Source organism: Carya illinoinensis, chromosome 4 (assembly GCF_018687715.1).
Source record: "Carya illinoinensis cultivar Pawnee chromosome 4, C.illinoinensisPawnee_v1, whole genome shotgun sequence".
NCBI classification, from domain to species: domain Eukaryota; kingdom Viridiplantae; phylum Streptophyta; class Magnoliopsida; order Fagales; family Juglandaceae; genus Carya; species Carya illinoinensis.
In genome coordinates, this window is record NC_056755.1 from 4,422,376 (window position 1) to 4,438,454 (window position 16,079).

Genomic DNA, 16,079 nt, shown 5'->3' on the forward strand with positions numbered 1-16,079 from the left:
AAGAGAATCTTGAAATCGTTACCATTTGCACGAACAAGTCAATGTTAAGAATAAGAAGTGCTACCCTTGCAATGGATATAGGATGATCGACTGAGAAAATTGAAATGACAAAAAAGATTGTTTGAGAGATGAATTTCATATTCTGAATGGAGTTTGGACCAGTTTGTGTAACAGAAGGGAAATGGTAATATGAAAGTAAATATATTTCAAACAAGTGCAGCGCCAGACTCTACCGTAAATGCGAGATTAAAGATAATCCAACAATTATATCTGTCTGCTGCTAGCAATCAGAATTAAAAATTTTTATTGTTCCCAGATGTCATATCAAGTTATCAAAGAGGCCTCTCGTTGTCCAGGTTGCCAATCCATTCCTGCAGCATAGACCAAAACTCGGTCAATTTTAACAAGTTTTCATAGAACCGACTCAAAATGAAACAGAAAAATCATAATAACCAACGCCAGAAAACAGCAATAAAAGACTCCCACATGCTTATCAAGCACCTATCTCCAATTTTCATAGCACTCCCCACCAATATTGTAGAAAAGGTTGAGATTTTAGGTCAATATAATTCTGCAGACTTGATTTCACTCGAGAAGAAATACAAATTAGTGTGTATTTCTTCAGTAAAAACACCATTCTAGTGCACAGAATGAAATTAGCGTGTTAACATACAACTATTATGCTTAGGCAGAAAGTCTTGCTCTAAGTTCTGCAGCGACAGCATCAATGAACTCTTCAGTATTCAGGTAATGAGCCCTAGTAGCCCTGCACCACACATGATGGCATGTCAACAACACAAAAGTGGAATTAATTAAATACAAGTACCTACTCTACACACACTTACTTAGGTCCATGGATAAGAATTGCAAGATCCTTGGTCATCTTCCCAGATTCCACGACTCCAACACAAGCTGCTTCTAGTTTCTGAGTGAAATCCAGAAGTTTATCATTCCCATCCAGCTTTGCCCTGTCAGCCAGGACGTAGTTAGTTACTACTTACTCATACATTTTCTCTGTAAGTAATTAGTCTTCATTCAATTGTTTATCCTTTTACTTAATATATCTGTGTGTGCATGCACGCAATATCTTTGGTATCTAGAGAGCCAAAGTCTGCAGATCAACAAAACGGTATCATATACCTGTGTGCAAGTCCTCGTGACCAAGCAAAAATCGAGGCTATGCTGTTGGTGCTGGTTTCACCTCCTTTCTGATGAACCCTATAATGCCGTGTAACAGTACCATGGGCAGCTTCTGCTTCTATGGTCTTTCCATCTGGACACACCTGAAACCAATTCATATTACTAGCAAGTCAAAACTACACATAAAGGAATGGTAGAGTAAGCTATTGTGCCACTTCACTTCAATGTCGGTTTTAGTGTATTTCTACATTCTATACCTTCATGTAAAAGAGACCCAAGATGTCACCCATAATTTTTATTAGGTACAAATTCATTTAGAAAACAAAATATCAAACACAACGCACCAGCACAGATGTCATCAATCCAAGAGATCCAAATCCTGTAACCATGCATTTAGAAGTTAGTGATCAGGAAAAGAGTAATGAATGCCCAGACAAATGTACTAATATATTTTACAGAATAAAAAAGTCTAAATTTAGGTCCTCAGTGGTTTGTTACACAAACCTTGGGCTAAGAAATCACTCTGGACATCACCATCATAGTTCTTGCACGCCCATACATAACCTCCTTCACTCTTGAGAGCATAAGCCACCATATCATCAATGAGTCGGTGCTCGTACCTTGTAACTCAATGGTACAAGTAAACAAAATGATCATCTGCATATCAAATAATTTTAAAACAAAAACTGGCAGAAAGCTCACCATATGCCAGCAGCCTCAAACTTCGATTTCCAATTAGCCTCATAAACTTCTTGAAATATGTCCTTGAATCTTCATTGAAATAGGGCAGGAACATGGTTTTAACAATATTTCCATAATATTAAATCTTAGAAGAATTAAATTCGATTTTACTCATAAAAAAAAACAGAGAGAGAAATTGAATTAAATTTTTATAATAAGGACTAATACTTACTTAAAAAAAAAAAAAAAAAAATCAACACAACAAACAAGTCCGCATACCTTCCATCATACTTCTTCAGAATAGTGTTCTTTGTGCTAAGATAAAGTGGCCACTTCTTCTCATAGGCAGTGTTCATGGAAGCCTCAGCAAACGCATGGATCGACTGGATGCAGTGATAATTTATAAAAGAGAAAACAATAAGTGACTTCTACCTATCAAGATATTTGGCTTAACTGAACCACCAAGGAGTTTGCAGAATCAAACCTCATCAGTGTTATACATCGATAGTGCCACTCCCCCAGCACCTGTAAAGTTGAAAACCTCTAACTCTGTCTTCTCTTGTCCTTCTGGTACTGCAATCATTTTATGAACCTTTTCTAATTATCCAATACATATGGATACTAAATGGTAAAATCTAAATACTTTAGGATTTTACCATTTAGGATCTCAAAAGGCCATAAGAAAGTAAAAGATCTTACCAAATACCAATTTCAATTTCCCAGCTCCTTGAATAACTGTATCAGTTGCTCGGTATTGATCACCAAAAGCATGCCTTCCGATGCATATAGGCTTTGTCCAACCTGACAACAACCACATCAGTAGAATTCCACTAAATCACTTTAAAAATGTAGATGCAATATCATCGCATATACCTGGGACAAGACGAGGAACGTTTTTGCAAATAATTGGTTCTCTGAAGACAGTACCTGCAGAAAATATCAATCATGGCAACCCGTCATGAAAACATGCAAAACATTGTAACTAAATGTGTAACCATAACTGCAAGTTCATTGACCATTCAATATATTCCTAATTGTCCCATTTGGACTCTTCCACATCTGCTTCAAGCTAAACTCCTTCACACGACCTTCATCTGTCAAAAACCAGCAAAATAATGAAACTTTTGTTCATGTCCAATATCGATGGAAATATTATTCTAATAATAAGGATCCATAGAGGTCAGAATCTTCACCATTAAAATGAATATTCAAGTTGAACAATTAGTACCTGGAGTAATAGTTGCACACTTGATTGCTACGTTGTACCTGTAATTGTAAAATTATTTGTTGATGTACATCAAGAATCGCTAATAGAAAAGCAAGCCTATGTTGCCACAAATCAAAACAGGAGGTCTATCATAATTATCATATCATTATCACCAGATAAAACTGAATATTTGACGTAGGAATATATCAAGATAACACATACAGTTACAAGTAAAGAAGCAAAAAGCAAAGAGAAATATCTTTAACTCTGCTCACTGATGATGGGAGATTATTCACTATAAGCTACGCAAATAAGAAAAAAGAAACAAACTTTAATCATTCCCCAGAAGTTGCTTCAAGAATCAAGATAGATGCATAAAATTGCATTCACATAGTTAGTAAAGCTTTAAGTGAAAATACTGAACAAGTTATGCGAACATAAAGCTAATATTTATCTAATAGGAAAGGAGAAACACATTATTCCTAGTACTTTAAATAAAAATGTACCAACACATACTTGAGAGTAGCTTCTGCACTTTCAATTGTAACTTTATCATCAGTGGCATCACGACTCGGAAGACCAAGGTCAAAGTACTTAATGTCCAACTCCAGAAATGGGACAATAAGCTGTAGATACAGGCAGTAAAATGACACATACAAGCATTTACTCAAAAGCTTGACCAGAGAAGCTGTACAAATGACACATCAAGTGAATAAGCCAAAATTTAAATTACCTTATCCTTTATTGATTTCCAGAAAACTCGAGTCATTTCATCTCCTGTACAGTAGTATAAAAAATGCTTAGTATGAGAATCATAAAAGAGAAATGCAGCCGACTGCATAAAATCACTTCTTTGAAACATTGAAGAAGTTATATTGTCCTAAAGTTTTGTGACCAAAATAGCCATCTCGCAGAGATTAGGCTGTTTCCGCAATAGAGCATTTGGCATTGCAAATCTCCATCATAAAGGCTTACGTATTAGATGGTTTGACAGAGCTACAAATTATGGAAAAGTTTGTCAAGGAATTGGAGGATGAAATGAGGTCACCAACAAGATAGTGCCTATATTTGCTTGAAACTTAGATGGGTAAACAAGTCGCTACTCTAAACGGGTCAACCTCTTTTAATTTGCAAACCAACGCACCGAACGGGGCAGAAAGTCCATAGCACTTAATACTCTTTATTTTTTATAATACACTTAATACTCTTTATCTTAACAAAGTAGAAAAAAAGTTAGGCATCGGAATATTCTCATCACGACAAGACATCGTATAGGTTTTATCTACGAGAACATATGAATAGAATACTTCTGAAAAATCAAAAAAACATGTACAAATTAAATACTCTACCAAACAGATCTTAGTAAGTAAAAAAAAATAGCATTCAATTTTTAAAAAAAAAAAAAAAAAAAGATCGAAATTTTCCAGAAGTAGTTAGGTGATGTTGGACAATTCTGAAGATACTGAAGCTGGAATCAGAAGGTGGCGAACAGAATTAATACGCAATAGTAGGTGTTGTTTAGGGATTGATGGACGAAAGACCTAAAAATATTTCTTGTTTTTAATCCATAAAGGTTTGAAGGTAATAGTAACGGCTGGAATAGTGGAGCAAACAGATCTGCGGATGGAAAGCTGAAGAGGTAGAAGGTGAGCGCATTGAAAAGCATTTTTAACACAGAGAGAGTGAGAGAGGTAGGGAGAGATCTCACCGTCCATCTCAACGACGGGGTTGGACACCTTGATCTTCTGGAACGCCATGATAGTCTTAACAACAATCGTATTGGAGTCGGAATTAGAATTGGCACGAAGAAGACGAAGGAAAATGCGAAAGAGACAGAGCAGAGTAGGGCAGAGGTTTAAAACAGCTTATAAAACGTTTTATATATGATTTCCTCGCCTTCAGCGTTGACCGTTCGCTCCTTCACGAGTTATTAATAACTATTCGGCCGGTGCAGTTGGCGTTTTTTTTTTTTTTTTTTTGAGTAATGTTACGTATATAAATTTAAAATTTACAAGTTTTATTCCAATCTTTTGTATAAAAACAAATTTCACAAAAAAAGTAATCTTTTGCGCGCTCTGTATTTTTATAAAAAAGAAATAATATTTATAACTGAGAAATCTGCAAGTACTATATAATTCCTTTAAAAAATTAATTAAATATAAGATAATATGATAAAAAATTAATTTTTAACAGTAAATTATTATTTTTTAAAAAATTTACGTTGCATTTGCATATTTACAATTATATGTATTACTCTTTTATAAAAGACCTGCATGAAATTTATAGATTTGAGACATATATATCATTATTATTTTTTCATTAAAAGTGTTACGAATACAAATAAATTTATGAAATATTTAGATAATGAGTTGAGTCGAGATGAGATGAAATAAAAGTTTAATAAAATATTATTATAATATTATTTTTATTTTTAAATTTAAAAAAATTAAATTTTTTATTAAATTTTATATATGAGTTTGAAAAAATTGTAATAATTAGATGAAATGAGATATTCTTTCAATCCAAACAAGACCTTATAAAAATAAATTTATAAATTAATATAGTTTCACGTGATATGTTGGATTTATTTTAAAATAAAAATATATTTATGATTTATATTTACTTTGGTAAAATCTATGTCTCACTAAAATATTTTTGTATTTGAATACTTTTAAAAAAATATTAGGATTTATAACTAAGACAGTAAGGAACTTCTCATGTTAATTTGTAAATGACGAGTATTTTCCATTTAAACAAAATAATAAATTGATAATTATTTCACAATCAATTGACATTATATAATAAAATAATATTTTAAAGTTTACATGTTTAAATTTAAAAAATAATTAAGTTTTTCTCTTTTACTACATCACATTGATTCGTAAAAGGATATATTAATTTTATTATTATTATTATTATTATTATTATTATTATTATTATTATTATTTTGCTTAATGGCAACGTGGTAACTATAATTGAACAGGTTAGCAATTGAATGGACGGACTACGGGACAAATTTTTATTTTTATAGTAACAATTATCTCTGTCATTGGTGACGTCATTTAAGCTCCACCTAACCCGATTACCTAACCACGTCAATAAAAATCAAATTTCAAGCCGAAAGGAAGAAATATATCTTTCTCTCTCAATCATGGCGATATTTGTGTAGCTTTTCTAGAATGACTAATCAAATGGGTCCCAAGCTTTTGAAAACTGAAAATTATGGCTATATATGCAGCCACGGATTTTATATATTTTCTGATTAATATAAATTTTGGTTTGATTTATTATTTCATCTTTATCTCATTTATTATTATAATTTTTTTAAATTTATATATTAAATATGATAAATAATTTAATTTTTTTAAATTTTTAAATAATAATAATATTAAAAATAATATTTTAATAATATTTTATTTTATTTTCAACTTTTATTTAAAATCATCTCACCTCATTTTAAATTCAAATGAACAAGAAATGATAATATTTATATATACTTCAATTTTCATTATGTAGATAAAAAAAAGAGGAAAAAATGTAAAAAAATAATAATAATAATAATAATAATAACAATAGGGTGGTCGAAATGGGACCTGCAAAAGGACGACTAATTATAGCTCAGGAAAAGAAATTGAGAATTATCTTACCGATGTGAAATATGTGAACCATGAAATCAACTCTTTTGGTTGGCCTCAAAAAAAAAATAATCAGAGAGAAAAAGGTTATCTTTGGTTGAGGCTTCAAACATTCGATTACAAGCTTAGATGAAAAAGTTGTTAACTTTAATGCAAAGTTATTTAAAGAAGAAAGGTTACGGTGTCACACTTAAAAATTCTAAATATTTATTTGTTTTATTAACTAATGTGATTTCTTATAATGTATTAGACCTATCTTTAATAAATATTAATATTTTACAATCTAATTTATTGTATTAAATTATATCAGTTTGTAAATCCTATATAAGATCATTTGTGGACTTTTCCCTTTATACAATTAAGAGAGGATTAAAAAATGCGAGACAACTTACGTGCATCTCTCCAAATTAAATAAAAAATTTTGGACATATAATTTGTAGAAGATCTAATATTACGGAGAGATTGGTATAACATTAGTCAGTTTGAAGTCACAATTAGGTCACCCACGATAGAAGTAATATTTGAACTCCATACGTCCCTTGGGATCACCTCAATTGATCAGTGGCATGTTCTTTGCGGTGTTTGATTGAGGTTTGGAATCCAATTATTGAAATGACGTCTAATCTATTGAAAGAAAAATAGCCTAAGTAAAGTAGAAGCAAAGTTAATAAAAACATTATCTTGTCGGCACTTATCCTAATGTTCCATCTAACATTTGTAAACTAGATTCCAAGACACGTTCTTAGTTTGAGGAAAGTTAGCTAAGCCGGCCACTACCAAACGGATTGTCTCGTCCCTGGACACCGATATTTACTCTTTTAGAATCAATACTAGGAGAATACAAGGTTTTAATAATGATTTGTTCTTGAAATCAGTATTAAAGGGTATCCTTTCGTTTATGCATGAGGAATCATGAATAAATCTCATCGTCAAATTATTAATATCAGTAGTCTAAAGACTTAACCAATTTTTTGGTAAGATGGCTCGAAGAATCCCCTACTAAAACCAGGCGAGCCCAGTGGGACGATGAGTCATTGCTGCTGCGACCTCTCTTCAGTAACCCCTATCACCTCAGGATCTCTTTCATATTTTTCTCGGGGACGAGAAAAGGCAAGTTCAGGTCAACTAACAATTTCATTTTGATGATATTTTTCATTGATGAAACTTAGAAACGCAAGGTGATAACCTGCCCAAAGGCCTTCCATATGGAAACAAACTACAACCAAAACCGTGCTTTTATTTTCCTTTCAAAATACACAGCGCATTACGATAGAAAGAAAGATCTTCTTGTGGATTATATTTTACTATCCAATACTGATCAAAGTAATTTGCTTAGAGATCCTCAGGGCCATTGATTTCCTGCATATGGAAATTATATATGCTAAGTCCAAATAACACTAAGAAACTCTCATGGTAGCCTACAGGCTTAAATTCCAACTTTTTACCTTGTTTTCAAGTACAGCTCCATCAGGTATTTCTAACTTCACCCCAGGTTTTGCCACAATTATCACTTTCCCCTTCAAAAGCAAAACCAAGGTGACAGCAAAAGTCAGTTGCCAACAGTTTTTGTGGTTAAGGAAAAGAATCCAAGAAAAGGGCAAATTAAGGAAATTTCAAAAAAAGACAAAAAAAAAAATCAAAGCAAGCTTATGCATGGACCATACCAACCACTAACAGGGTAAAAATGTTTTCCAGTGATCAACAACTTAAGAAGCATTTACACCATCAACTCCATAAGGAGGCAAAATTGCAAATGTATTAGACTGACTGCGGCAATATTAAATCCCATAATTATCTGCTAATGTGAAGCAAAACCTATTTGATTCTTGAATGTCATGGGCAAAATCTTAATAGGAAATGAGCAACTGTAAAGCAACACGAGAACATATAATAATACCTTGAGAGTAACACCAGTACCAAACCATACATCACCAGTCACCTTAAGGCTATCAAGCTCAATGATGCTGGGAATAGACTTAAATCGACTCAAGAAGTTGCCAACCTGTTAAAGAAACGACAAAATTAGTATCAATATCAAGAAGCTTCATGCATCTGATACCGCATTATCACTGCAATGATCTTCACCTTCTTAAATTCAGGACCCAATTCAATAGAAGGATTTGCAGGGTTTGTCCTGGCTTTATTCCGGATAACAAAGCCATTCTCGAAAATATAGAGATCAGACTGTTCCGAATAAGGAAAGACAGAAAAAAGATATGTTAGACAAGCATCAAATCATAATTCAAGACCCTATCATCCCTAATTGCAGAGAAGAGGCCAACCTGGACAAGAAGCAAATCTGAAGTTGCCTTCACTGGAAGGAATCGAGATCGGGGTACATTGATGCCAATGGCATTATCAAAGAACTAATTGAAACGAGATGAAAAAGAATAACAAGATCAATTTTTTACTTTTAGAAACACCTTGAGAATAAGTTTTTGATAAGTAATAAGTTTATCACATAATAACTACCCTGATTGCTGCACCCGCAGCAGTCTCCAGCTGAAGAACTTTGACTCCATCCACTTCCTACATACACAATTTTAACTTTTAACAGTTTACTTGCCCATCTAAGCATCAGAAATCCAGAGGACAGATGCAACACCACTGTAAGAACGATCAAACATACCTTTGGGTTTGGTATAATCTCCATCTTCAATGCATCAGCTTCCACAAGCTTCTTAATTGCTTTCAAGTTAACCCACCTGTGCGAAATGTTGTTAGTATGCAATCCATACATGTTAAGAGAACTTATGCCAACATGACTTACAAGTTATTTGTATTGAAAATTTTGAACTTCTCTATTGACTTGAATTCATTGACCTGTTTCAAGGAAACCTTGTCGAGTCAACAATAAACTTGCCAAAGACAATTTCCACAAGAGTTTTAGAATCTCAAAAAACTTATTATTGCCAGAAGGATAACCGTGATACAATTTTTCTAGTTGATTGGTGGAAACACAAACACTAGTTTACTCATAAATTAACTTACACCACCCATTGACTTGGTAATTCAGTTTTCAATTCTTCCTTCATCAATTTTCCTTCTCTACAGGTAACAAAAGTAAATTTTATTTTTCTGTGATTCTCTTAGTATAACTTATAAATGGTTTAAGTGCTTGCACTAATTCTTTTTGCACGCTCAAAAAGCCATGGATCTAATACACCTTGCAATGAATTAAATCTTGGGTCCTGAAGGAATTCACCACCCTCAAAAGTTGGTTCCACTGCCTCCTTTGTTGCTTCGCATCCCAGTTCAGAAAACATGAAATATTAAATTATGAAAAACTGAAAAAAAAAAAAAATGTCTACTTCACAAAGCAGGTAAACTGTCAAATTAGCTCTTCAGCCAAATTTGTATCCCAAACTTCATCTGGTGGCCAAGTGTGTATTTAAAGAATTACCTTAATTGAAGCATCACTGATTGGTTTATTTCTCTATATTGCATCAATATAATATTACTTTTCTATTAAATTATTGTATATCAGAATGCTATTTCACATGTTCAACCACCTGGCTGGGTATGTATGAACTTGGTTATATGGTACTCTAGCACCTCAGTTGCACCTCCTGCCTTCAACCATAGATATTAAAATGATAAAGGAAACCAAAAGAGGAGAAAAGAGTGGAAGAATAGAATGAGAACTTACATGTTCATCAGGAACCTGAGCTATTTCCAGAAGCTGCATCAGGAAATTAAAGGAAAAATGTCATTAAATGCCATTATTCAGAAAGAAACACCAGAATATATTATAGTTCTCCTAGATCTTCTGTAAAATGTCATCCTAATTAAGGCATTCCTCTGATGCATATCCCAAAGTGTACTCAGGTTGTGCCCCTAGCGCTGTTTAATAAAATGTGATAACATTACTTATCAACTTGCTAGATATGCATTCTATCCAGAGCTCTTACTTCCAGATCAATAATTCTGGTAATACTACTCTAGGTCAAATGTTAAATGATCTGAAATTGTTGAAGGTTGTTTGTAGAGTTTGGGAGCACCAACAATTCGCACTCTATCCCTAGATTCAATTAACTTCAGAAAACGTTGTCACAAACAAAAGCAACTATTGCCTAATGTTTTAGATCATTAGTCAAGGCCACATACAATATGCCACTTATGCCTTAATTTTGTATTTAGAGTTATCCCAAGTAATCACAGTTGAGCATCTACATAAAAAACTAGAAATCTCTATCATGCTTCTGGCCAAACAATTCTGAAGCTTGCAAAAGAAACAACATTAATATGGATAATATTTATATACCTGAACTCTTCCTTCATATGAAATGAGAGTACCACCCTTCACATCGGCCAAGGTTTTAGGTGTCACTTCCATACAATATTCATTCTGGTTGCGGACCAAATGATTTAAGATTTCTAAGCAATATAGTTAAGGATTAAAGCAGCATAGAAGACATGAAACAAAGCTAGAAACCAAAGTGTCGGTGAAAACCAATGCCAGGATACTCAAGTCAACAACGGCACCCAAATTATCTGAGTTGGCAACAAACACATACTCCTTACCCTGAGAAAGAGACAAAAACAAAATACAGCAAAGGATAAAACTTATAGAGTATTCTGGTGAATCAATCAACATTCAGATGATCATTAAATACATCATATTTCCAACCTGGGATAATAGTGCATCAAGTTTGCCACTGTTCTTCAGTGATGGGAAGACATCACCGTGGCCAGGAGGATACCTTCAAGTGATACAGTAGTCGTCAATGGAAGGGTAAGTAAGCTCACATAGGTTGAACATGCACACTAAATAATAAAGCACTCTCCTATTCTCAACAATCTTCTTTCCCCCTTCCTCCAGTCAAAGCAAAAAAACAAACTGAAGCCTGGGTAAGCGAAATAATGAAAGCAAATAAATAAGTACCATCCATCCTTGCCGGTCTGTCCTTTGCTAGGCAGTGGGCTAAAGTCATCAAGAACAAGACGAGGATACTGGCTCTGTGTAAATCCAAATGTTCAATTTAAAGCATAAATTTTTTCTCGAGTTTGTACTTGTCCAGAAGTAGTTACTAAATTGTATTATTAAAAATTCGCACTGCAGACCTGATTAAAAGTATGAATTTCAATGTTTGAGCTAGAGTATTTTTCCACAATCTGAACTAGACAGCAAACTTGTTAGTTCATCAAGCAAATATAATCAAAACGAGATTACAGTAATCAGTGAGAAAAAAGTAGAAATGAGTTACCTTCAATGTATCATCATGAGTGTTGAATGAATTCATTAGAAGCAATGGAACATTGCACCCATACTTTGAATTGAGATTCTATAAACAACAAAAAGTATCAGTCGAAAGCCAAGAATATAGCCACCCAAAAAAAAGTGCAGCAGAAAAGACATTATAACCTCAATCTGGATGACAATCAAGTCAAGAAATGTCATCCCGTTCCGAACTTCAATGACAGACCTGCATTCCATTTATATGAGCTCAATGTAAAGTTCATGGGAAAACAGAACACAATAAACAGAATACAAGCTCCACAGGGAAAACCACACCATGAAGGAATTGAAGCTTTATTACCACAATAACTTATAATAAAATAAAAAAAAACTTTATTACCACAAAAAGAAAATTACAAAAATAGACTATGAGTGTTGAACGTGACGGGGTATAACAAGAATGAGGTAGTAATTACCGCACAATGTTTACCTACAATGCGAAGAGTAGAATACAATGAAAGTCATAAACACACAATATGATTTTTTCCTTGAAAAAAAAATGCTTTGAATAATTATAGACATTATATTTATTCATCTTATTTTGCATTACAAACACAATTACTTATAGCTGGAAATTTTTGAAACTAGCATTTCACAATTCTTTGATACTCCTGATAAACATCATTAATAGGATTTGAATTCTAGAGCAAAGAACAGGAATGCTCCACTCCGTGTTAAGATTTATGTCATTCTTAAATACATTAAGTCATTCTTAATGGAGGCTTTCAACCAATACTCAGTTACATAAGCAATAACAAGAACAAATGTATCGGAAGTTAGATTCAAATGCATACTTGGGCCCAGTACAACCCATTGTTGTCCCCAGACCTCCATTAAGCTTTAGCACAACAAGTTTGTCCAACAGCTTCTTCGTCTCCACAGAATCTGCATCCAAGCAGATACTTAATAAGCTTCTAATGTTATTGAAATCTAACCAACTGACATATTAAGGTAATAAAATTGAACCAATTTTCTCAAAAGAAAAAAAGAAGAAATTTTCACAGAATAAAGATCGCTACCATCCGGAGAGGGTGCCAAGCTCTCATAAGGAACCACTACTTCATCAGTAGGGGTCTGGATCTTACTCCATTCCACATGTTGCGCTTCACCGCTGTAACGTGCATAACATCGTAACCAAACAAAGAATATATAAAAAACAAATCCATTTTGAATCTTCAATGAGTGCAACAATCAATCCGTTCTGTTGCATGTAAAAGGTAAAACAAAAATACGATCTTAAATCGAAGTCTCAGATCTTCCATTAAAATAACAAGAATCACATAAGCAAAAGGCGTATCATTTAATTTCCTCTTGCATTGTTTTCTTGTGTTAAAGATAATATCAAATCAAATTTAATTTGATTTGATATTATATTGATTTGATTTTCATGATTATCAAATCACTTTGATTTGATATTATTTTGATTTGATTTTCATTATGTTTAAGACATTTAGCTTATGTTATCTCAATGTATATAATTTTCCTATAAATAAGGATGTATGTATTGTATTCAAAAACAATTGAGAAAGCAAAGATGTAGTCTTCAAAGCCTCTTTCTCTCTTCTCCATCTTCTTTTATGTTATATTTTATTTTCTATCATGATATCAGAGCCCTTAGTTAACGCTAGACTCAATCCAATGGAATATTTATTCTTCTGCTAGGTTTACCTCTCACAAACTTTTTATCGCCGTTCAATTATGTGTCGTCTCAAATTAATGCATTTGGAGTATCTCTATTAGCTGTGAGACCTTTTTTATTTGGTTTTGATCTGTTTTGAGTATTTTTTGAAACCCCAAATCCAATTTTGGCCTTTTGATTTTGGTCGAATAGTTGACCAAGGCCATATATAACCCATAGTTGGCCACAGCTCCAGATTTGATGGTCTAGTTGCCAACCACTTCATCACTAACACCATCATCTTATCGACGATCAATTAACGAATATGAAGGTTACTTTCAAATTTCAAACTCAAGATTCAAAAATTCTCCCCCTTGAGTTTGAAGTGGGATGTTAAAGATAACATCAAATCAAATTATTGATTTAATATTATATTGATTTGATTTTCATAATTATAAAATCACTTTGATTTGATATTATTTTGATTTGATTTTCATAATGTTTAAGATATTTAGCTTATCTTATCTCAATGTATATAATTTTCCTATAAATAAGGATGTATGTATTGTATTCAAAAACAATTGAGAAGCAAAGATGTAGTCTTCAAAGCCTCTTTCTCTCTTCTCCATCTTCTTTTATATTATATTTTATTTTCTATCATCTCGCAATCCAGAAAAAATACATAGAATGCACGTTTTGAACTTGCAGAATCCAACATGCACATGAAAATCTAAACGAATTCTATAGAACTTCAACGAATTGATCTATAAACTAGTTTACCTGAGATAGCGAGCGACGAGGTTGATGAACCCGGTTTTCTCATTCTCGCTGCAAAACACATCCAAATAATCAAAGAAAGAACCATAGCTCAGATCCATTGCTCCAATGTAGGCGCGCGCGGACAATCCGAATTACCGTTAAAAAAAAAAAAAAAAAAAAAAAAAACAAGGAAGTCCCCACAATTCGATCCGATACAGAGAAAATGGGAATCATCGTGGTTTTGTGGTAAAGAAAATGAGAAAGTACCTGGTTTGGTTGAGTCCAGCGACAGCAGATTTGAGGTTATTGAGCTTCTCGACATCAGCAGCGCTCAAAGTGGCGGCAGCCATTTCTCACAAATTCAAAGCTTCAATCTAAACAGCAAACCGGAAGATCGAGAGCTCAAAGAAAGGAGAGGGTTAGAGAGAGATTATCTTCTAGAAAGGAAAAGAGTGAACTGAAGGGGAGTCTGGGAGATATCGTTTCTGATCGAATATATCGAACCCTTGCATACGTTGAAAATGACTGATATGTACGTAGCGGTGTGTGTAATGAGGTGGCGACAAATGAGAAATAGCGGCAGTGGAATATACGGGGACACGGGCCTGGAACATAATAGTTTAGTTTTATTTTAAATAGTAAGTATTTTTATAAAATAATTTATATTATTTTATAAAAATACCATTATTTTTAAAAAAATACTCTTAATTTAAAATACGATTGCACTACGTGAATCAATTGTTCATAGTCTATTTTTTAAAACAATACTAATAATAATTCACTTGACAACTTATTTTTATTTTATTAGTAATGTTATAAATAATTATAGAGTATATAAATGTCGTACAGTTATTTAAAAAAATATATAATTTATTATTAAAAAATTAATTTTTTATGTAAATTTTATATTTATTCATTTTATTTAAATGATTACATATTATTTATATATTTATAACCGTAATTATTATTTATTTTTATTTTTATTTTTATTTTATATATATGAAGAGGAGGATTCGATATTTAATTCTTTCAATAAAAAATTAAAATGTTGCCAATTGATTGAATAGACATTGGCAATTCACTTGACGACTTGATGTTATAACTTATATTATTGAGTCTTTGACTCTCTTTTTTAATTTAAGACTAGCGGCGTGTATAAGTTTGGAAGATGATGCTTGCTCTATTTTGCCCCCTCAAAGTTATGTCACTTTCAATCCTCGTGGTTCAGCCAAAGTTGTGGTGACAACTCAAAAGGCGTGGAAAATGCAGCGTGAAACGAAAATTATGTGTGTTTTGACAACTATATTATATGATTATCATTAATTACCACTGGTACTATTATTTTTTAATTAACCTGATTATTAATAATAATTTTTATTATTTGGTAGTTCTTATCAATTATGATGATTATTAGACTTTTAGAGATGTACATTTTAATACCGACAAATCCTCGTCCTCTTGATTTACAAATAGATTAACTAGCTATTGTGTGACACGACGCAACAATTTGATAGAGATGTGAAACAGTGAGGGCTTTGCACAAGAAGAACTATATACACAATAAGACCTAATAAAAATAAATTTATAAATTAATATGATTTTATATGATTCGTTATATTTATTTTATAATATAAGTAAATTTATAATCTAACATATCGGATCAAGTCACGTAAATTTATAAATTTATTTTTATGAGATTTTTGTGACTAATTTACTGTTTAGGATTGTAATAAAAAATACTAATTTATAATTTTAGAACTTATAATTTATAGCTTATAGTTTAAATAATAAGTTTTACTA

At 32.5% G+C, this 16,079-nt stretch overlaps 2 protein-coding genes across 2 annotated transcripts; both read right to left on the minus strand.

Annotated features, from left to right (window-relative positions):
- Positions 1 to 117: 117 nt before the first annotated feature.
- On the minus strand, positions 118 to 4,897 carry LOC122307148 (isocitrate dehydrogenase [NADP]-like). The gene is made up of 16 exons (XM_043119831.1): positions 4,737 to 4,897; positions 3,762 to 3,805; positions 3,545 to 3,654; positions 3,050 to 3,087; positions 2,838 to 2,915; positions 2,695 to 2,748; positions 2,521 to 2,622; positions 2,306 to 2,394; positions 2,101 to 2,204; positions 1,843 to 1,911; positions 1,645 to 1,760; positions 1,485 to 1,519; positions 1,141 to 1,283; positions 846 to 968; positions 674 to 766; positions 118 to 371 (listed from the first exon to the last, which is right to left on the minus strand). Exons 1-15 carry the CDS (start codon positions 4,783 to 4,785, stop codon positions 685 to 687), a joined length of 1,236 nt encoding a protein of 411 aa, XP_042975765.1. The 5' UTR covers positions 4,786 to 4,897; the 3' UTR covers positions 118 to 371; positions 674 to 684.
- Positions 4,898 to 7,842: 2,945 nt separating this feature from the next.
- On the minus strand, positions 7,843 to 14,795 carry LOC122307728 (UTP--glucose-1-phosphate uridylyltransferase). The gene is made up of 20 exons (XM_043120792.1): positions 14,547 to 14,795; positions 14,301 to 14,348; positions 12,922 to 13,013; positions 12,697 to 12,787; positions 12,029 to 12,089; positions 11,871 to 11,948; positions 11,728 to 11,778; positions 11,549 to 11,622; positions 11,294 to 11,366; positions 11,131 to 11,188; positions 10,928 to 11,040; positions 10,313 to 10,345; positions 9,434 to 9,486; positions 9,293 to 9,368; positions 9,136 to 9,192; positions 8,946 to 9,029; positions 8,749 to 8,847; positions 8,561 to 8,665; positions 8,109 to 8,180; positions 7,843 to 8,022 (listed from the first exon to the last, which is right to left on the minus strand). The coding sequence occupies exons 1-20, from the start codon at positions 14,627 to 14,629 to the stop codon at positions 7,996 to 7,998; spliced, it is 1,428 nt and encodes a 475-aa protein (XP_042976726.1). The 5' UTR covers positions 14,630 to 14,795; the 3' UTR covers positions 7,843 to 7,995.
- Positions 14,796 to 16,079: the final 1,284 nt, after the last annotated feature.